We start from the raw sequence: 23,957 nt of genomic DNA, 5'->3' as shown, positions 1-23,957 counted from the left end.
TACTCTCAGACTTGCACTCTCAGACACTTTTGCTTCCACTAGCGACGTCACTTGCAGTCTTTTATTTTTATTTTTTGTTATTTTTATTGATTACGTTTTGTTTCAGTCTCTCAAAATTTTGGAACAGTAGCCAGGTGGTGAAGACAATAAAAAATGTTTTATTACAATGTCACTTGCAGTTGCCACTTGTACTCTCCGCTACCTGCGACATAACATGCAATAGACATTCGAGATACATTAAGTTCAATAAAAGATCAAATTCAATATATATTTATTATTTAATGTACTACAAGGCAAGCAGATGGCTATGAACACAATGCGCAAACTTTGTCCTCCCATACAGCAAAACGCTTAATGTGGCATGATAACGAACTAGATGATAAGGACAATTCAGTAGGCCTAGTCTATATGTCTTGTTGTTGACTCAAAGTATATACAGACCAGCAAATATGAACATTCATTAAGAAATGCATTAAGTGATTTTAAAAGGATCAACTCCGTACAGGCAAGCAGACGAGTACAGAATGCAATGTGTTAAATTGTACGTTAACGTTTCCTCCTACACAAAATCATTATAAATAAAACACATAATGTAGCTTAATGGACAAAGACAGTGATATAAAAGGGCTGTAAACAGTTTATTCTATATGAAAAAAATGCTCAAAGTGAAACTTTGCGTGTTGCATTTATTCTGGGCACACCTTTTTTTTCACCTGTTTTTTTGTTATGTATTTTAATAATGTAGAGGAGCATATTGAGTTTGGCCTTTATCATCTTAGTCCATTATCCCACATTATGCCACGTTTTTGTGTCATGTGAGGAAAATGCTATATATATATTCATTATATTATTAAACTGTATATTTAATTCGATATTTTAATAGCATCTTAATACATTAAGCCGTGTTAAGTGTTTAAGTTTGCGTTCATATTGTGCTGTTCTGGCCACGGATTTGTGGGTCTTGTCTTTTTCTTGCAGGACCCTGAATGTTATAGTACTAAATTAGTTTTAATCATTTAATCACCACCACAGCTTCTTATCTCCATTGGCAACACGCACAATTTGTGTCGGCTGCAAGTGACGTCGCAGGTAGCGGAGAGTGCAAGTGGTGATTGCAAGTGACATTGTAATTTCGTTTATTTTTTCTTGTCTTCACCACCTGGCTACTGTTGTAAAATGTTGAAAGATTCAAACAAAAAGTAATGAAAAAATAGAACAAAATAAAAAAAAATAAAGACTGCAAGTGACGTCGCTAGCGGAATTGCAAGTGTCTGAGAGTGCAAGTCTGAGAATGCAAGTCTGAGAATGCAAGTGGTAGTCTGCAGCCAGACCCTTTTGGGAGATCCTAATCATGCCTCGAGCAAATTCCAGGCATGAAACAGAAAGTGACTGAAGATCCCTGATCCTTTTAAATGAGGAAATAGCAAGGAGACAAATAGTCTTGAGCATGAGAAACTTGACTGGAACTTCTTCTATGGGTTCAAAGGGTGCATTGCACAAGCCCTCTAGAACCACTGCCAGGTCCCATGAGATCACCTTAGTGTGCTGTACTGGCCTCAGCCTCAGGGTGCCACAGAGAAAACGAGAGACAAGTAGGTGTCTTTCCAATGACTGACCACCGAGAGGGGCATGGTAAGCAGCTAAGGCCACCACGTATACTTTCAGAGTGGCGGGAGATAACCCTGGTGAGAATTGCTCCTGCAAAAACTCCAGAATTGTACCAATTGGGCAGCTGACTGGATCTCGCAGTTGCTTTCTGCACCGTGAAAAGCTTCCTTTTCAAGGCTCTACTATTTCCTTGTGGTGGGAGCTCTGGACTGGAGCACAGTCTCAACAACCTCAGTTAAGAGACCAGGTGCTAGGAGATGTGCCCGCTTTAGGAGCCATGCCCACAGTGATGATTGACTCGATACAAGCAGGAGACAAACGTGCCTGCATTGTGGTTGAATCCCACACTACGCCTAAATAAGTGGTTCTCTGTAGTGGAGAAAGCACACTTTTCTTGGTGTTTAGTCTTAACCCCAGCTCTCTCATATGGGAGAGAACGACATCTTGATGCCGAGCCGCCATCTGCTCTGATTGAGCTAATATTAAACAATTGTAGATATAATTGAGTATGCAGATGCCCTGGAGTCGCAGAGGAGCCAGAGCAGCATCCACACAATTCGTGAAAGTGTGTGGTGAGAGTGATAGGCCAAAGGGAAGAACTTGATATAGGTATGCTTCCCCCTGAAAGCAAACCTTCAGGAACTTCCAGTGTTGATGAAGGATGTAAACATGGAAATAAGTGTCTTTGAGATCTATCGTAACAAACCAGTCCTCGGACTAGATGTCCTGTCCATTATCCCCCATCCACCCCCCCCCCCACAATCAAAGTCCAGTGTGAGCATAGTCTTGCCCTGATCAGACATCTCAACAGTAGACTTTACACTCCTCACATCAAGTCACATCATGTCACATCACTGCTCACTCCTGAGATATGTGCTTAAGCACTGCTCTTCACCTCCTCGTCCAGCACTGCACTGCTAAACTAACTCATACTCTGGAATCAACAGCTTGATTCACTTTCCAGAGGCATGTTGATGGAGGCGGCTGCTGTTTGACATGGCTGACGTCATCATGAAGTTTTGCAGGCAGTACAATGTTAAATTGTCCTTGAATTGTGAGGTCCGGGTGTGTGTGAAAGGGTGTCTGGCACAGGTGCTGGATCCGGCTCGAAGAAAATCACCTGTCTCCAGAGAAACACCGAACTAATGAGCATGTTGAATGCTGGTGCCAGAAATGTCCACATAATCCCGCTAACAGGAGCCAAAGCCAAAGCTCCTGCCGCATATGAATATAGCCTGAAACACAGGACACAGTCTTACCAGAGAAAAATCTGCTTATTATGAGTTCATATATGTTGTTTTCTCACATGTCCTTCATGAGTCCGGCAGGTTGGAGCGCTGCTGGCAGGTTTTAGTAATGGGTCAGGCACAGGATTCAGTCCGGAAAGCAGTAGGAATCAAGGTGACTTGACTCTCATTTATTGCCAAACCAGAGTTCAGACTCACACACTCATCACCAGAAGCTGGACACAAGGACTCACACTCTTATAATGCTGAGATATTGAGTGTTATCATTCATTTTAATTTATGATAATTTCCTTCAGTTTGCTGTCCTCTCTCGTGCTTTACTCCATTCACTTCGACTGATTCTATCACTTTACCCCAGCCTGGAAATAAATGAACACTCTGTCATTATTATTTATTCCTTTAACACACTGATTCTAAATAAGGATAAGGTCTGTGATGATAGTCTCTGTAGGCTCTGCTCACTCTGGACGCAGCATCATTTCCTCCTCATAATGTTACCATGACAACGCAGCACAGCATCATTCACCACATTAGCTGATCTTCTGACGGAAATGTCTTATTCAGTGCTGGTACATTTTTCAGTTCCTTCACTGAGTCCAACAAAACAAAACAGCATGAATTCTACATACATTTTTGCGTAACTCAAACTGTCCCATCATCAGGTTGGGACCCTTTGAGTGGCATCGGTCCAGAAGAGTGTGTGTGTGAGGATCAGTTCATCTGTGACTCACACAGAATAACACCATCCTTTGCTGTAAAGCAACTTTACATTGACTTTACATGTGCTTGTTACGTTTGTAGATGGTGCCAAGAAATGGATTGGGGTTGAGAGCGTAAAATTATGCATACTAAAATATTAAAAATAACCAATATCATTATCACTGTACGTATTTCTGCCTATTATGACGGTGAAAGTAAATGCTTTATATTTTCGATGCTATCAGTGCAGTTATTTTGCATAAGGATAATGCTATATCACATGAAGAGTTTCATGAGGTGTTTCCAGGCTGTCGTGGAAAATAATGGAGTTAATGTATGGCTTCATCAGTCATAAAAACTCTTGGGCCCATTTGCTTTGACAGAGATGCAGTGAAATCACACCATGATCGGACAGATATTAATACACACTTCTGTCCTTCAGCCCTTCATTTGCATCAAAATCATTTCAATTAGATAAACATTTCTGCCAACAGCATGCCTAATTATTTCATACTACAACATTTTTGAAGCAAGACACACACACACACACTAACAATCAACTAAATAATTACAATTTGATGATAGATATTTAGTGTAATGTATGATTTCGTTTTTATTATGTATAACTACTTGTTTTCAATAACAGTTCTCTGAATTGTTTGAACAGAAGTTGTAATTGTAATATTCAGAGATTCATATAGAACAGCAGAGTAAAGAAATGAGCGTTCAGCTGTACTGTATGTTCTTTTCGAAACAGTTTTCTCAGTCTGTTTTCTGTTGTAAACTCTTTGACCAGTATTACTGGTACAGCCAACATGGCAAACAGCTCAGAGTCTGTGAGCAGCACAGTCCAGGTGGACCAAAGCCTGATCAGGTCACCTTTAAAACAGCTGCGAAAAACCACAGCTGAGGTCACCACAAGAACACATCACACGCCAGTCACTGAAACACAGATCTTATACAGATCTTTTATACAGATACATGCATGTGACTGGCGCTGAGCTCAGACTCAATCAGTGCTGCTCTGTGAGGACGTGGCCATGAGCTAAACTGCACAGGTGCATCAGGATGACCTCTCTGCTCAGCTCACATACTGTAGAGACGCTTCACCGTCGACAGAAACGCCTCAGTGCTGTTATTACTAACACCAGCACACCAGGAGCAGACCAGAGGAGCAGAGACGACTGCTACCTCAAATACAGAGGATTTACACATGCATCAAGAGACTGTCACATTCTCTTTTACTGCTAACATGTTCCACATCCTTTCAACAGACAAGATGAACTTACTCAGTTTAACTGGATTTGCTTTCATATTAAAAATGAAGCAGCACAACTACAGTGTTTGAATATTCATAATGTCAGCCTGCACTGAGTTGTTTCAGAGCTTCCTTGCCTCGGCTCTATATGTGTAATATTTCAGGGCTTGACTGTGTTTGCTGTGGTGTGATTGGCTGTCAGAGGCAAATGTCACACTGATTCATGGAAGGAAGACACTGTGTCCAGGAAACAGCCTCCACCTGACACTGAGCTGTGAGCGAGTTCATTAAGAGCCGCTCGTGTGTCTCAGTCTGTCAGTGTCCAACGCAGACACTTCACCGCTTTAATGATCTGCAAACATTCAGAAGGACAAGCTCGTCTAATTCATCACCTGACACTCCAGAGCAGACACATCAACACACGTACAGCATACTTCCTTTCTGATTCAACTCATTACCTGATGCAATTCTTGTCTCCAAACTTGCCATTTAGAAAGCAAAAATCTGAAATGCATTTTGTCATGAGTCAGCATGTGTTTTATTGTCCCGTGGCACCGAGACGTTTGTCATGTCTTGCTCTTTGTTCATCTCATACGCTCTTCTTCATTTTAACTGCTGAAGCTTGTGATTTGTCCTCTTCTCTCTCTCTGGAGTTATAGTCGCTCATGCTGATCAATCCCTCTGCCGCAGGTTTCACAGTAAACAGCTGCACTAATAAGTGTGACGTCACATGGGTTTTCTTCAGAAAACCTAAAGCTCACTTCTTAATTTGCTGTCTTGGCTTTGCTTTCAAGTTGAATCCCTGAGCTCCAGTGTTGTCGAGAAACCAGAAGTAAGTTTCATTTCAGGTCAAGTCAAATGCATTTATACAGAGCTTTTCATTGTTTCAAAGCAGCTTTACAGAATAACATCTGTAATATAATATCTTAATATCTTCAAGCGTTATAGTTGCATTTAGCAGATTAGAGCTGGATGGTAATATACTGCAGTTTACATTCATCAGTGAAATGAAGAATCCAGCCGTCTAGGGTCACACTTTAACTACTGTGTACATTTATTGAGTTCATATTGAATTGTAAAACACTTTTGCAGCTACAGCTTCAATTAGAGACAGGTTCTGTGGTATATGGGTAGTGGGTAAATAGATTACTAGTTAAAACATTTAGAGTCAATGTTTAATGTGAAGATCGATCCTCATTATCACACATCTGAGACAAGACAAGTCTGAAACACACAGCAATATTCATACAACAGATTGAAATAAATGAATCTGGCATATTCTTCCCTACTCTTATTACATAGAGATGACCACTGCTTTGATGATCAGGGATATTTCAGAGCTGTGCTGTCGTTACTGTAGATTATTCATCTCATGAGATCTCATGCATGCTTATATAACCACGTTTTTACTGCTTGATGCATTATTTATTCATTCAATCATAAGTGTTGTGGTTGTGGAAACTGATTTAACTGATCAGGCCAAATCATCACACTGTAACAAAATAAAAGTGAGAAATACACAAGCACAAATTAATTTGTTATTTCAGATGGCGCTATAATACAAGCATATGGTTTCAATGAAAAATTCATATCTGGAAACAGCATGTGGCTGTGCATTATGGAAGGCCAGATGGTCTTTAAGTTACCTTTGTGAGCATGCACTACAGTATGTGTATAGCAGCTTTAGTGTGAAATATAAAAATTGGTATGTTCTTCTATGAGACCCTGATGGTCAGTTCAGCACTGCAGCTGTGCTCTTGAACTAAAACTGAACTACATCTCCATTTCAATCTCATATATGTAGAAACAAATCTGTAGAATTTTATTACAATAAGTGTTACGCTCTTTGGCCGGTTAACACCTCTTACAAAACCAATCATGTATAAATAGCTCTAAAATGAGGCTTTGGTCTGTTCTGTAGCTGTGCCTCAAGCGATGACACCAATTAAGCACACACTTAAGAGAAGAATGTGATCAGCTCCCGTTAAACACCATCAAAGCAAAGGCAGCTGCTGAGTGCTGAGGGCTGTAACCACTGAGCAGACACTGAAGGTGGATGGACTTCTGATGAAGAGTGAATCTAGTGGATTATTCAGCAGGACAGAGGCAAGATCACATCACTAAGAGAAACTCTTTCAGTTCAATTCCAGCTTATAGCCGTTTTCACAATGAATACTGTTCCACAGAGAATGTAGGCTTCAAACCACCAGTGAACAAGCTGAAGACTTAAGAAAGAAGCAGAGATGACCACCTGTATAAATATTTGATGCTTTCACAGTGTAAAACATGGCCCTGCTTTTAAAGACCTGGATTGCAAAGTCATTTGAGATGATGAAGAATGACCTTACAGTGGGAGACGGTGAAAAGCATGGACACAGAGCATATGATCAGTGCTTTACTCTTCAATCCTGTTCCCTCAGTGTTGTTTTGTTTGAGGGAACACTTTCCACTTGGTGTTAAGATGCATTTTCAGTAACACGACTTCTCTGACCGCTTGTTCATGGATTTCATTGAAACAATTCTCAGGAGGTGTGATACTGAATGAATGAACCTGTGATATTTGGCTTATGAGTGAACGGGAAAGGAAGCAAATGAAGTCTAGAGCGTCAGTGCGGTTCTAGTCTAACGTAGCCAGAGCTTCAGACAGAAGGTCTTGAATTCATTCAGCTTTTATTGGCCAAGGCCCAAGACATGTCAAACAACCAATCACAGTTTGTTTCGTTCATCGTCACATTTCGAGGCATGGAAATGTCGCCACAATAACAGATCGTTGTGCAAAGAACTCTGACATATTTGAAAGATTATATCCTGCAAACTTTAAATATTTCACATACCTTTGAAAAACCAGCACACTTGAGACGAGTACAGATCCACTCAGATTCAGAGCAACTGCTTCAAAACTCACAACACTACTAAGTGTTATTTTTCAGGCTAATAATCAGATATATTACTCTTTTACTCCTTGCCTTTAGAGTTAAAAGTCCTCTTTCTTACTTGACTCAACGTATCGTTAGCCTCTGCAACAGCAAGGCTTTTTACAGTACTTTTGGCTTTGGAGGACCAGAAAACATTCTCTGAAATCATTCATTATTCATGAGATTCATCCCTGTAACTCACTGAAAACCACAAGGACAGTTAAGTGGATTAATATACTAAAGCGATAAAGGCTGGAGAGTAGACAGGAACAAGAACAAGCGTACAGAAGTGTTAGACTTTGAATGGATAGAAGACAATATTAAACCATCCTCGCTCACATCATGAAATAATGAACTGCTAACATTCATGTAATAAAAATGATCTTAATGAAAGCAGCTGATGCGCCTGATAGATTGGGTGCTCATTATTTTGTTTCGTCATTAGCTCAGTAACATTGGAAGTATTTGAGGTTGTTTGTGGAGAATGTTTCACATCCGGCTTGGTTTAGTTACACAGACAGCAGCTCACTAACGGTCCTCTCTAGTCTTTATGGCCATGACAGGCTTCAAATGAACGGCCTGTGGAGAGTCAAAGCTGCGCTGCAGTCGATGCACATCAAACGCATCCCGCATACAGGTGCAATCACGTGCCCTAACCCTCGCTGCGGTTCTACATTGATTAGCCTTTGATACTGTTTCACCGGGGGTCCTCGTCCAGCCAGCTCCATCTGGAGATACATGTCCACTACAAGCCATTCATTCACACTTTAGGAGAATTATAAACAAGCTATCAGACGTGAGTCAGCAGTGAAACTGCATATCAGCACAAAGCGTTCGGTGGGCTGCAGTTCTGATATTGACTTTTTGTACCGCTTCAGGTTTCATTGCTGGAGTTACTGTACTGCTTCATAATAGAGCGAGTCGGTGCGGGAAACAGGTCAGACAATTACTGCAGGGCCTCGCCATGGATTTCACATTAGGAATCCAAAAACACAAAAATAATCCTGTCATTAATTCCTTTCTGTCATCAAGTTGTTCCAAATCCAAATGCATTTTTTCTCCTCAAAATTTTGCACAAATCTGCAGTTTTATATATATATAGTATGCAACAATGCCTTGATGCATAACATTGAACACTAGGAACGCTGGCTCTACATGCTAGTGTCTTGTTTGGATTCCTTATCATGTGACGTTGCCTTTCGTGACCTATCTGAGGTGTCTGTGATGCCCTGAGTAATATCTTGCTCTCAAGTTCGTGTTTTGTTGAAAAGTTCACTAATGCCCTCTTGCTGTGCTGGCGTGACGTCTGCTCTTTTCTGACCGGCCCAGTTTTCAGAGCCTGTTTTGCACAATCCTCAGCCTCATCCATATGCAAACGATTAGGATCCGCTACAAAGCCTCGCTCAGGCGCTTACCATGATGCAGTCTAACAAGAATTACCATGACAAGCAAGGCGTATCTTGTCCAATTACACCATTGTGCTGCTCTCAATATCCGATAAATTAATCATTCAAGACAAGTGCAGTATATGTGAAATGACTCGGGGCGACATATTGCTGCCTGTTTACGTAACGTGTAACCTGTGAGCTCCACGCGGTTTCTGCTTCAGACGCGAGGCATGAAGGCAGCAGAGCAAACTAATTCAGTGCATATAAGTGTGTGTGTGTGTGTGTGTGTGATTTCTAGCCCTTCAGAATCAACCCTCTCTTCTTGTCCAGCCATGTGTGATATCACTTTCTCCTTCCATCTTTCCCGCAGCTGTGAAATTCATCAGGCCGAGCATATATGACAAAAATCCATGCCGTAAATGTGTGATTGTGACAGCGCTTGACATAAATCAGCACTGGCAGCTTTTGAATGTGAGAGATATTTATGTGATGGGAGGCGGCGCAGTGATGAGTCAGTGTCCGCGCACAAACACCTCTGTAATTGCTCATAAATTCCAGCGTTCGCTGCTGATAGGTGGCCGTGACTTTGATGGGTTTCATCTTTCTATCAGTGTGAAATATTGGAGCACGGTGAGTGTGCGGCGAGTGTCGGGTGAGAGAGGGAAATGGGTTTGTTGCTCTCTGCAGATGGCTGTGCAGGGGATTTGCTTCTGTTTCAGTGTTTAGCTGAACCACAATTGTGAGGTCTGGCACATACACTGCTGTTCAAAGGTTTGGGATCAGTATGATTTAAAAAGTTTTTTAAGGAAGATTTTTCTGCTCATAAAGGCTGTATCTATTTAACCAAAAATACAGTAATTTTATAAATTATTATTGCAATTTAAAATAACAATTTTCTGTTTCAATTTACTTTAGTTCAGTGAAATTCAAAATTCAAAGCTGTATTTTCAGCATCATTCCTCCAGTCTTCAGTGTCACATGATCTTCAGAAATCATTTGTGCTACTTCACATATTTTTGGGACTTTCAGAGTTTTTGATAAATAAAAAGTTACAAAGAAAAGTGAATCAAAGAATCCTGAAAAAAAAGTATCACAGGTTTCCAAAAACATATGAAGCAGCAGAACAGTTTTCAACACTGATAACAAATCATCATATTTTCATGATTTCTGAAGATCATGTGACACTGAAGACTGGAGGAATGATGCTGATTCAGTGCTGCATCACAGAAATAATGACATTGTAAAATTATATTAAAATAGGAAACCAATGTTAGGAATTAAATAACCAGGTTTTCAGCACTAAATCAATTATATTTCGCCTCAGATTCATTGTTATCACTCTTTGGGACTGAGCGTATGTTGCAGACTCCAGATATCTAATCTATTCCCAGAGTAAGCCCTCCTTATGACAGCGTTGGGTGTTAATAATGGATGTGTCTTCTGTCTCCACAGTGGACGGCTGTATTGACTGGTCGGTGGATCTGAAGACATACCGTGTGTTGGCCGGAGAGCCGCTGAGGGTGAAGTGTGCTCTCTTCTACAGCTACATACGCACCAACTACAGCGTGGCCCAGAATGCCAAGCTGCGGCTCATCTGGTACAGAAACAAGGGCGACTCTGAGGAGCCCATCATCTTCTCGGGTCACCGGCTGAGTAAGGAGGGAGACTCCATCTGGTTCCGCTCCGCAGAGATGGAGGACAATGGGTTTTACACTTGTGTGCTCAGGTGGGTCATTAGCGATCAAACACAAATCAAGTGTGAAGTGAGAAAAACACAGCCCTGTATCACAGCTGACATCACCCACAGATGCTGGAAACACAACAAGCTGATGGCTAAAAAACAATCAAAGATCCAAATCAAAGTGACATCAAATACTGGACATGACAGTAATGCAATATGAATTGAACGTCAAACATTTCAGTGTGCGATTAAAACTTTATATGTTCTCCAAAATACCCCTGGAAGAAATTGCTGTCCAAACTGAGTTTAAAATGATGTTACAGCATCTTGATCAAGTCTTGACTAATACAGTATTTGATGTCAAACTGATATGAAGGTGCCCTCTGGGTTACATTGTGTACTATAGCAGTGTTAGATGAGCCACACACCCATTATCCAAGGTTTAACTAATCTGTCTCAGGAACATCTTGACTATGACACTACATAATGTTCATTATTCAAGTTTTAGTACATATCTATTTATTAATGATGGATTTGTGGATCAATGTTAAAGGGTTATGTAAAGGAAACAGGTCAATTTAGCTCAAAGGGAATCATTTAAGATTTCAAAGGGAATTTGAACAGAATCACTGTTTCACGGCTGATCACTGAGACGACCTACGATTCACTGAACGAGCCGTTTAACATCAAATCTGCGCTGGATATTAATATCCAAACTATAGTGAAAACACTATCAATTAGCACAGTAACAAGATCTGCAGTTTAAGACATTAACTTGTAAGCACAAAACACAAGATACTTCCCTTTTCAATATGAATAAGGCTTTATTAGATAAATCTAAGACATATAAACTAATCTAACACACAAACGCACAAACTCACACATTCACACAAGTTGCAGGAAGATCGAAAGTTAGGGAAAGATGAGTTTAAGAGAATGGAAATATGGAATCCCAAGTTTACAGCAATATGTTAAATTGCAGACATGAACAACCATCAATCACTTAATTAACCCTCGCATTGAGTTCCTCAATGAGGTTAAATTATATTAGATACACCAGCACAAATGTCTGAAGGTACATTGCCTGTGTAAAGTTGTCGCTGCTTGGCTGGAAGTTCAGTAGTCGCTGAAGTGAGGTCTTGGGAAGGCCGTAGTTGGACGTTGGCTGAAGATGGAGTTGTGTGGCTGGTTGAAGTTGAACGGGCACTCGAGGTCAGGCGTCGGAGACTCGACGTTACAAAACTTAACTCAGAACACGAAACTCTCAAACGGAAAAGAAAAGAAGTAAAGTTTGACGAGACTATAGGTGGTGTTTCTTCTCATCGTGGCTAAATAGCAGCAGGCGTGCAGGCCGAAGCACGCTGGAACCACGCTCAAAGAACAGTGATGACAAACAGCATGGCTAAAAGCTAAAGCTAAGAAGCAAAGCTAAAAGCTGGCATGACTGATAGCCAAAGCAAGGCTAGAACTAAAAGCTGGCATGACTAGTAGCAGAAGCAAAGCTAACAACTAAAAGCAGTATTTTATGGTGTCCTGGGTATTTAAACTGGCCTGTTGGCCACACCTCAAATGTTGTCTTGACCAATCAGATATTGTCTTGGCTCGGGGGTATCATAAATCATATGTTTATCTTACCAAGCATGTGGTCCGAATTTTCCCGCTCTTGCAGGGTCTAATTTTGGACATGATTCCTATAACACGAATATGATACATTTGATAAATATTTGATTGTCAGGCCTAGTTCAAGCAAACAGTTTCCATCACATAGATACTAGACATGACTATGTATCCTTAAGCTATCCCATAGTTATTAAAAGACATACACAATAAGTGATTATAACATGATAGTCAAATTTGTGGGTTACATATAAATGAATATGGAGTTAAGCGATGGACTGATTCATTTATAAGTCTTTTTGAGTTCATTCTGGTCCATTTATATGTACAAAAGACAGTTTATTTGCCATTCTCTTGACAAAGACTTCTGTGGAGACCAGAGGTTCAAAGCCCGTTCCCCCTTAGGAATTTCAGTCTGGTTCTGTTTGATGGAGGGGAAGTCAATGGAAGTGTTTTAACTCTCATGGGTTTACATGTGATGTCCAGCGTTGCATTTCAATTACGAACAACAAATTTGACAAATCTCTCCTTCGAATTGAAATTGTAAATAATTGTTCTAGTGGTGTTGATGTTGAAAGCTGTTGTGTGAACAAGTTGTTTGCTCATCTTGTTTGGGACTTGTGGCACAGAATGTTTTATGACTTCCTGAGGAATTCGGCTCATGTTTCAAACACAGCCCTGATCGACTCTTTAATTTGTCTGGTTCGAGTCATTTCGGCAACAGTTACTACATCCACCCCAGATTTAACATTTTGTCATAAATGACACACCCTCATACCAAACCCGTAAGACCTTCATTCCAATCTTCGGAATACAAATTAAGATATTTTAGATGAAATCCGAGAGCTCTCTGGCCCTCGATAGACAGCAATGTATTTAAAGGGTTACTCCAGCCCAAATTGAAAACTTTGTCATCAGTTACTTACCCCCATGTTGTTCCAAACCCGTAAAAGCTTTGTTCATCTTGGGAACACAATTTAAGATATTTTGGATGAAAACTGGGAGGCCTGTTGTCCCATAGACTGCCAAGTAAAATACACTGTCAAGTTCCAGAAAAGTATGAAAGACATCGTCAGAATACTCCATCTGCCATCAGCGGTTCAATCTGAGTTTAATGAAGTGATGTGAACACTTTTACTGTGCAAAGAAAACAAAAACAACTTTATTTATATTAACTTTAAAATGACTTTATTCAACAATTTGTCTCTTCTACATCAGCGTAGATCCATTTATCCACTGGACGCAAATAGCGTACGTTGTTCTGTGTCAGCTGCGCCAGAACAAGACAGAACAGAAGACAGAACACACGTACACTATTAGAGGAGAGCTCAGTGTACTGAACAGTGCAGTCGCGTTATTTTCCAGCTGTCAAAGAAAGTCATGTTCAGTCATACGTTTACTCGGGAATTGTGTCTGTGTACAGTAGCTCAGACTGTTGGGACTGTATTGTGAGAGTGACACCGCTGTTTGAGTCGTGAGCATCTCCTCACTGAATGCAAGGGTGAAGCTCTTCTCATGTCGTCTTCTTGTACTTCTGTGAAGTTAATACAGTTTGATTCTAGCTCTGCAATTTAAACTTAGAGTTTGCTTATTTTATGTTATTTGATTATACAAGGCATTCCCATACTTTTCAGTTATTTGTTGTTGAGGAAGCTGATGTCATGCTGTCCCGGATCTGATGGACACTAAATCGTTTGCAGCCTGTTCACTCCCTGATCGCTCAGAACAACACTTTCTTCAGGCTGGAATTATCCAAACCAGGTCTGATATCTGAACCCATGTGAAACTTTGACATTGTAAGTGGCTACAGAGAAAGACAGCTCGTCAGTGCTGGGGAAACTACTTTAAAACCAACTTGACAAACTACAAGCGACACACCATTTAAAGAAGTTCAACTATAGACAAGAAAACATTGTGAAAAAATAGTCAGCAATATAACAAGCTACTAACAAAGAGAGTGCAGTGTTTACTTTGACGCTATAGAAGGGCGATATTTATTTGTCAGTTTGTTAGTTTATCCATTAGATTACAAATGACTTCGGAATGAAAAACACTTTAAATATATGCAGTACATGCTGAAAAACACATGCTGTCAAATGTACATGAAATCATTCCCAAGGATCTGCCGTGGTAAAGTGTTTCTGCAGTACAGAGCTGTGCACAAGCTGTTGAACTGAAAGATTGTCTTCATCACTTGTAAATAGTAGCATACATTCTAGTTTATTGTCATGAGAGTTTTCTGGGTGAATATTCCACTTCATTTAGTGCTCGTTGTGTTCTGTGCTTTGCAGAATCCTGGTACTGTTATAATTTAATTTACTGTTTGTTTTTTTACTATCAGGGCTCAAGTAAACATTGTCTCAGTTTAGATGATTTAGCATCTGATGCACTCATTGAGAAGAACGGACTGACAAGAGTTTGTAACGCTCAGCCCAGCAGGCTGGTTTACTAAAATTGAAATGGTGTCTGACTTTTCTGTGTGAGAGTTAAAACGTGTTGAAAGAATGACATAAAACAAATATACGGATAATAAGATTGGTGTATTTAAAGGTTCACAATAAAATACTTTCAAAACAACAAGATAAAACCACGTAAACTCAGTCTGTTAAAAGAATACAGTTATATTGTCCATACCCTAAAAACAGTCCATGTATCCCAGTGTGTCGTTGAATCCCAGTGTGAGTGTCCCCCTGTGTATATACAATCCAAGTTGCTGTAAGTGATCCGGAAAGGTAAGTCGAATGAAAACGAAACTCCACAGTCCGTGTGGGATTAGAAACAGGTGAATGGCCTCCTTGATTGTCTGCCATGCTACTCTTTTTATAATGCTCCTGCTTCCTGATTGGCCTTTACTACAAAGAGCCGTAGTTTACTGACAATCTACACAAAATCGATTTCTAAATCGGAGGCGATTCTTTGTTAATTTTAAAAGCGATTTTGTGTAGCTTGTCGGTGGACTACGGCTCTTCGTAGTAAAGGCCAACCAGTGTTGCCAAGTCTCTAGTGTTATTTCATAATACGGGTTGAAGCGACCCAAATACCAACAACGTGATGTTTAGACCCTAAAATGTGAATTTTACCAATGCAACCCTGCCAAAAAACGTGTATTTTAACCCCGGGACTCAATTTTTCATCGGGGAACCTCCTGGAAATGCGATTGGGCTAGTTTTGGACTAGTTTGAGAAGCTGGATTAGTTTTGAAAACCTGGCAACCCTGATCTGAACGCACGTGCTGAAGACGTACTTCTAATCACAGGACCGCCTTTACTGACGAGATGCGCATGAAAATCGCGTTCAATTTTTTGCACAGCCCTACGGCATTCTGTGCTGGCCTTCCTTGCTCTTGATCTTTCGATACCGAAATCCCTGGTGAATGATTATTGTGGTCCAATCCTGTTGTGCGCTGATGACTTCCTCAATGGAAAAGGAAAGAACGGAGAAGATGTTGGTGACATCAGGCCCTGTTGATGTCTCGGAGAATGTGGTTCCGTCCCTCGCTCTGTCGTCGGTCAGCGAAGTTGCTGAGACGGTGGAACAGTAAAGTGGAAGCAGAGCTGATGATGGCAGGCACAGGGTTGGAGGTTTCGGTATGAGGGGAGACAGCGGGTTCTGGAAGTTTCTTCTTTTCCTTCATTTGTTTTGCCAACTGTTTACCTCTCCTCCTAAAACACTCCACAACCTCTTTCTCTAAAGCCGCCATTTTCTCCTTCACATACTCCTCCACCTTATCAAATTTTAACTCCACACTCTCTCTAAAACACACTTCACGGTTAGAATGACTTTCGACAGAGTCTTTAAAATTTTCTCCAGTTTTAAAACAATGTTTTTAAGAGAAAGTACTTCAGCACGAAGCTGGTCACAGTCACAGTGGTGTAAAATCCATTCATCATTAAAATCCGCAGGAGTTTTAAAAGAAGCAGCACTTTCAAAATGGGTCATCATCTTTTAACACTTTCTCAAATCAGTTTAAAATCTTAAAACAATCCCTGTACTAACCACCATATGGTCTTAGCCATTTTATTCCTCTTAAACATTTTAATGTGTGTATGTCTTTAAATGAGTCTGGGTCTGCCTGTCATGTGACTGATCACATGACAGGAAATAGGAAATGAACAGTATACAGGAGGCAGCATGGCAGACAGACAGGTGCTGTGTCTGAAATCGCTCACTCATTCACTCATTCACTAATCTCTATATAGTGAATGGCAGTTGAGTTCACTATATCAGGAAGGAGTGAACAAATAAATAAGTGAACGGATTCGGACAGTGACGTATAGCCTACACTGCGCGTGTGACTTGGAGCTGTTGCAAAAACATTGCCATATGTACTTTTATATTACATCTACCTAATTTTAGAAAATAATACTAATAGCAATAATACTCAAAATTTATATTGCTTTATATTGCAGTTATACATACCTCCGCATCAGCTTTGTGGTTTCATCGATGGTATATAATATATATTTTTTGTAATGCTTTTATGTTCATAATCATTAAATGCTATTAAAATACTGAGAACAAAAGTAAACACACATAAACACGTTCATAATTATGTATTTATTATTTTTAGTATCTTGACACTCGCTCAAGTAGCGTTTTGAGCTCAGATAAGATGATTGTAGAGCGTCCTCAGGCGACCTTTAATTTTACATCAGAATACACTACCTGTTATTAACGAAAAAATTTCAATTATACACCAAATTATCATCATTTTTGTAAGTTAACAACGATGCCACCTCAGTAAATTAGTCAAATATTAAACTGAGTTATTGCCTACATAACATATTTTAATATAAATAATGTAGGAAAACGTTACAACAGAAATAATAAAGATGTAAACGTCATCTCTCATTCAAGCTCGCTCGCTCCCGCTCTCTCTTCCAGCTCGACGCTACGATTGTGGGAAATAGTGCTTCAGCGAGTGTACATCGGTTGTACACTCGAAATCAGAATGAATTGTGGGTAAAAAGTAGTGGACAAATGTAGGGAATGAAGTAGTTCACTCAGAATTCGGACAGCACTACAAAATGGCTGACACCCCATATAGTGCACTATATAGTGGATAGGGATCGGTTTCGGACACAGCAAGGGTCTTTGACCAAAAGCTGGATGAGGAGTTACCTTTGTAGACTTACCATTCCAGAACCGCACTTTGGATTATGAATTCTATATACACCGGTGGACACTTCTCACATTCACATTGGGACTTGCTGCACACTGGAATTCTTAAGAACTGTTTTAATGGTATGGAAAGACTATGCTTTTAACATCCTATTTTTATTTTAAAATAGAATAATTAATTTTATTTTATTTCTAGTTTTATTGTGTTGTTTTAAGTCTCTTGTGAACATTGTAAATACATATTTGATTTTCACTTTTAACCTTGTTGTCTGATCCATCTTTTGTTATTTTGCTTCAGTCTAATCAGAAATATGCAGAAATACATGCATAATGTGCACTGTGAAATGCACACTACTTTGAAAAACAGTAGATAGTGTGTCATTCCAAACTCCAAAAAACATGTTTTTAGGCAATATTTGAAACGAGAAAACAGAGATGCAGGAATATAAAGCAGCTTTAATTCACAACGAGTACCTACGCTTCTGCAAGAGGAAAGCTGCAGGAAGGCCTTGAGGATACCCAGTGCTCAGAAAAGAGTTCACTCTCACACTGCGGCTGAAGGGCAATCTGTGTACAACATCTGAACAGAGCCAGCTGTGAGTGAAGGTACAGGATCTATTTTCTCCAAGCTCTGATCGCTGCTGGATGGTTAATTCACTGTTTCTATTTCAGGTCCTGCAAACCAGTCTGGCAGTGAATAAAACACAAAGTGACAAAGCGCACAGTCTCAGAGCCACAAAACTAAACGTGAGCAGCTATTATCTAACGTACAACATCTGCGTGTTATCACAGAAATGACTGAGTAAAGCTCCTGAAACACATCCAGCTGTTCATCAAACTACAGTGTTCAGCTCTTTCAAATGAGTTAAAGCTTTAGCTATCACAAGCTAACAATGAACAGTGTTTCACAGCATTTGGTAAGACTTTAGACTGCTGGTCCAGCATTAATACAGAACCAAAAGCAGAGGCTTCCAGGATCAGCAGACTGAGACAGTGACAGTGGTGTGTGTGTTTGTATGGTGTGGTGTGGTGTGTGTGAACGGGTGAAGCAGGTGATTCTGTGACATCCGCCTCTAATTATTTACTCATGTTGCATGTGGCTGTGTAATAAGCGTGTAATGCGCTTCGCGTTGGGTTCCTCATCACCCTGTCGAGGTTTATTCTGAGATAACAACTGGCTGGATGTACATTATCCCTTACTTAGCAATGGAGAAGAACTGTAAGTTCATTAAAACAGCTGAATATTAGCATAAGGAAGATATGTTAAACTGTTATCAGAAAGACAGCATTTAGAAATCTGCATATTTAGTGACACAAATTGAAATTATATATTTGTCCAAAAACATGTGTCCAGAAAACACAATAAAGTTTTCTGTTCACATGTGGAGAAAAAATGAAGAAATCATTCTAATGTTCAGGACTATTTCAACCTCTGTCTCAACAATTATATCAGTCTCCTAATCAAATACATCAGTCATCATATTAGCTGTATTATATACTGAATTTTACACTAAAACGCTAAAGTTAAATCATACTGGGGATGTCATTAAAGGCTTTGTTTTCTTCACAGAATTATAGTGGAAAAGTGTAAACTGTATATAGGCCAGTAACAGTGATTTCCCCCAGAGCACCAAACTGGTCAGACACAGCCCTGCTTAACACTAATAGATATAGACTTACACCAGCAACATGTCCATTTCACTTACAGATGGGGTTTCCCTGTGGCCTCCCTACTCTACATTTACAGGAGATCATATGCTGTTCTTGTCCTGTGTAGTAACATAACTCCATGATGGGTGTCCTAAAGCAGCTCTGTAGCTGGATCTGATGCTGCTCTGGATCAGAAGAAGAGAAGAGACTCATTACATCTCATCACAGCCAGAAGAACACAACCTCTGTCTTTCATTTGTAATTATTTACTACTACTTCAGTAAGGTCGTGAACAAATGACAAAGTAATAAAACACATTAAAACGATGCAATGGATTACCTAAAATTATTTATGGTTCATCAAGTAAAAGTGGAATATTCATTCTCTTAATCATCCACAAGAGAAAAAACTAAGAATATAACTCTGATGTGGAGAAGAAGATTGTTGAGAATAGAGTCAGTGGCTGTAAGAAAAGAGCAAAAGCATTTCCATCATCAGGGCAATAATTGAGAAGTTCCACTCCAATAAAGATCCACTACTGCTTCATATTCAATTAATGCAGCTTCATTTGATGACATGAAGGTAAACCAGAATGAGATAACCTATATAACCTGCCAGTTCTGCAGGGGGTGGTTAGTTAAAATAATATCATAAGAAGGAATCAGGGTTAAATAGGGTAGGAATGTATTGAATCACTGATTATGAACAGCAACACATAGTTGTTTCTTGAGTGCAGCTGCTGGCACTCGATCTCTAATGATATGTGTGACTACAATCAGAGCACATCCCTGACATTATCCTCCACGACACAACGTCAAAACAAGCATCAGCTTCACCCAACAGATGAAACTGACACACTATTGATCAGCACTGACAGAGATGCTCGTAATATGACCAGCATAATTGAGCTATTTAAGATGAGAAGGGTCAGAGTGCCTCAAATGACACTCTCTCATTTATTCACTTAAATGATGCCTGTGGTACTTTTAGCCCTTATTTCTCTTGTTAATTTGCCTACAGGGACAATGGATGAAAATGACTCGCATAGCTAAAAGTGACACATTTATTAAAGTACTTTAATGAAGTGATTAGTTAATTAAGCCAGTGAACTCTAGTATATTCTTAGCCCCTCACATGCAATGATAGATGACAGAATGACAGATTGGTGTTAATACCCATTAATAGAGTACACCATCAGAGAAACCTACATCTCTTTTCCAAAGGTTTATGGGAGGCCGAGATGAAATATCATCTCATATCACTTTTAATCATGCTGTTGTTTTTCTTTCTAATTCATTCATATTTAGCATACAGTTTTAAGCACATAACGAATCCTCATGTTATCGTTCGCCTGCTGTACCTGTCTTACAGTAAATGTTCTCAACATTAATCTTAACATTTCTCCACACTGGAGGATGCAGGTATTAGGGTATTTCTAACCTCGCTTTTGAACTGGATTACTCTATAAGAGGAACCAAATTCATATTAAATTACTGTAGGAATCATTCAACACTCTTTGATGGGCTGCGAAATGTAAAATTGAAAGCCATGTATGAATGAATTTGGCTAATCATTGTATGATGACCTGAAATATATGTATGCATTGCTAGAATCTATTTAGAGAAGCTTGAGATCCTGTTTTTCATCTCCGCCCCTCTTAAAACCTCCAATCTACGGTGTGCTGTCAGCTCTCTATAAATCTGTGGTCTCTCTTCACGCCTGACGGAGGTCACTGTTCTCTGAACCACATTAAGGGCCATATCCCATAAACTCCCATACAAGTGCTGATGGGTTTTCAGGTCTCACAGATACACACTCTCCTGTCCTTATGCTCCTGGTGTCAGTCAAATTAGAGAGAGAGAAAAAACACCTAAAAGCCAATTCACAGAGCTACAATAAACTCAGGAGAGCAAACACACTGAACCTACAAAACACAAGAATCACAGGAAGACCTGTAATGACCCATGAGCAGTGTGCGGTTAAAAAACAGCACAACAGTCCTGGGAAATTATTATTATTATTTTATTATTGTTAGTCATTTAGCAGATACTTTTATCCAAAGTGACTTACAAATGAGGACAGTGAAAGCAATTAAAATCAACAAAAGACCAATGATATACAAGTGCTATAACAAGTCTTTACATTTTTTTATTATATAATAAAAAGAAAACTGATGGAATAGAAAAACAATAGAGCAAGCTAGTGTTAGAGTCCATTTTTGCCTTTTGAAAATTTTTTTTTTTTTTTTTAAATATATATTTTTTTAACAAGCAGTTAGTAAATTAATACGGTGCACGTCTGAAAGGGGCGAGTTTATTTGTGATGAAAATGATCAGTTATTTTAACTACAGATCACTGCATTTCTTACAGATTTCGGTTCATTCAAAATCAGATACAAACAGATGAAGTAGCACTGTAAGATTAGATTAGTTTAAGAACGCATTATTAAGAGAGTGACTGCGTGTGAATAAGTGTAGTACTTGTAGAAATCTGAAAATATCTATATCTAGAAGAAACAAACACATTCCTTGAGAACTATAACTTTCTGCTCATGTGCATCACCTCATCATAGCTTCACATTCGTTCATGATTTGAGTGATCCTTCTCTATCAAGCTAGCTAGATATCTTAACATGTGAATTATTGCTAAATATGCAGTTATAGTACGGGCCGGTGGAATGAATTGTCCTCGTGATGGATCGGTGGAGCGAGTGAAATGTTCTGGTTCAAGCTCCGCCTGCTTCTGGTTTTATCCGAATACAGATACAAATAATTGTGTGATTGTTATAGAGACAAATATTATCTTCGCTGCATTGTGCACAATGTAAGTCCACTAGAAAAAAAAAGTGAGCTTCTCTGAGCTGTTCAATGGCTGTGGGAAGCAGGGTTATCAGAGAAGAGAACACTCAATGCAGTCATGTAAACCACCATCTTTCATCTCTGCAAAATAATAATAATAATAATAAATAAAAGCTCTGCCACTGCGGGAGAAGTTGATAATGGAGTGAAGCCCTGTTGTAAAGCCTCTTCACAGGATGGTAACTCACAAGATGTTAATGAAGAGAACTGAAGCGGAGTGCTAGGGTCTGGGAGACGATCTATTCCCCTCCAGGAGCAGCGGTCAGGAAATCCCCACATGACAAACAGATGATGCTTTTCTTGATGCACCAACACCAGGTGGATGAGAATGGGACTACACTGTAAACCCAGCTAAATAAATATTAACTAAAAATAGTTGCATAACTGGTTGTCTTAAACAGTTTAGTGAATTTAACAAACATTCCAGGCTTTGAAACCTCTACTTGTAGTTCAATAGACCAAAACAAATACACTTTACCTAAAATGATTTACTCATGGAGAAGTGTGGCAGGCAGAAGAATCATTCCTCAAAATAACAGGAAGTCTTTCTAGACAAGTATGTGTGGAAGATACATGTGCACATATTCTACAACACAGTTTGCTAAGGATTTGGGCTTATTTCAGTTATTGAAATATTAATTCCATTATATATACACTATAAGCAAACCCCTATTATAGTTTCAAATGTTGTTCCTTTAAAATATACTATACCATACAGATGGTCCATTTATAACGTGTCGGTGTTAATGTTTCAAACCTTCTGAGCAAGGTATATATCAGGCTTCCTCAAATCTTGTCCTGGAGGACCGATGCATGCAGAGTTTAGCTTTAACCCTGATCAAACTCACTTACCTGTGATTCTCTGATGATCCCGAAGACACTGATTAGCTCGCTCAGGTGTGTTTAATCAGGGTTAGAGCTGAACTGGATCTTGTGGACCAGATCTGAGGATCCCTGAATGCCATGCTTCTGAGTTTCACTCTCAGTTTAAGCTCTGCTCATTTTTATTCTGCCTGGATGCAGATCATTGTGTCATTCCAGAAATACAGGTGTAGCTATTTATCCGGACAATGGCTTTAGATTTGATAGTAATATTTATAATATTTCAGGGAAGATTCAAACTCACAACCTTGTAACAAAGATTGCTTCACTTGTCACTTTGCAGATGTGCAGGATCCATCGACAGCCTTGTGTGTGAAAGATCAGGCTTAGGTCAGGGACTGTGTTGCCCAAGACAAGACAGAAATCATTCAATCACCCCTAGCACAGATGCTACAGGAACACAATAAAACTACAGGTTAATCAATGCTGTCTGTGCAGGATTCTTGAGTTCAGCACCAGGGCATAGATATAGTTTTGGAGCTATGTTTTAAAAAGTGAGTGAGTTTTGAAAGGTTATTCTCTGACAGGCTGAGAGTTCATCTCTAGTCCTAATGAGACAGACCTCAAGCAGCCGGTCGAGGTCTTCAGGACAGCCTGGTCTACAACATCAGCCTGCAGAAGCCTTTCTGGTTCTAGCGGTTAACCTTCTTTCTAAGAGAATAACTACAGAAGCAGCTGTGGTCTGTTTAGATGGCCCACTTCTCCATTAGTGTGAAAATAAAGACACACAGTCAATATGAAAATGATTTTGCCCAGACTGACGCCTTTCTCAGTCAACAATCAATACAGCCCTGTTCAATAGAGTTTAAGCCATTACACAGCAGCGGCTAATGAGCAGCACAGAGCTCAGCATAAACACCAGCAGTGAAGTCTGGACCTGTAGCAAAGGCTTTAATACTACATCTGTTCGAATGTGCTGTCTTTATTACATTAAATTGAATTTTGTCTTTAATAAATTGTCAGATCAAAAAAAAAAAACTGAGAGATGTGAGATGTTGTGAACGGTGTTGGATCAGCTCCAGTCTTGGGTTTG

At 39.6% G+C, this 23,957-nt stretch overlaps 1 protein-coding gene across 1 annotated transcript in view; it reads left to right on the top strand.

Annotated features, from left to right (window-relative positions):
• LOC132110031 (X-linked interleukin-1 receptor accessory protein-like 2) overlaps window positions 1-23,957 on the top strand; it is a 226,021-nt gene that overhangs the window by 108,103 nt on the left and 93,961 nt on the right. Inside the window, exon 2 of the mRNA XM_059516613.1 lies at window positions 10,568-10,841. Within this exon, the coding sequence (XP_059372596.1) occupies window positions 10,568-10,841 (274 nt within the window). The remainder of the gene's footprint in view (window positions 1-10,567; window positions 10,842-23,957) is intronic.

The sequence above is a fragment of the Carassius carassius genome, chromosome 29 (genome assembly GCF_963082965.1).
Source record: "Carassius carassius chromosome 29, fCarCar2.1, whole genome shotgun sequence".
NCBI lineage: Eukaryota > Metazoa > Chordata > Actinopteri > Cypriniformes > Cyprinidae > Carassius > Carassius carassius.
This window is presented reverse-complemented; position numbering and strand designations above follow the sequence as displayed.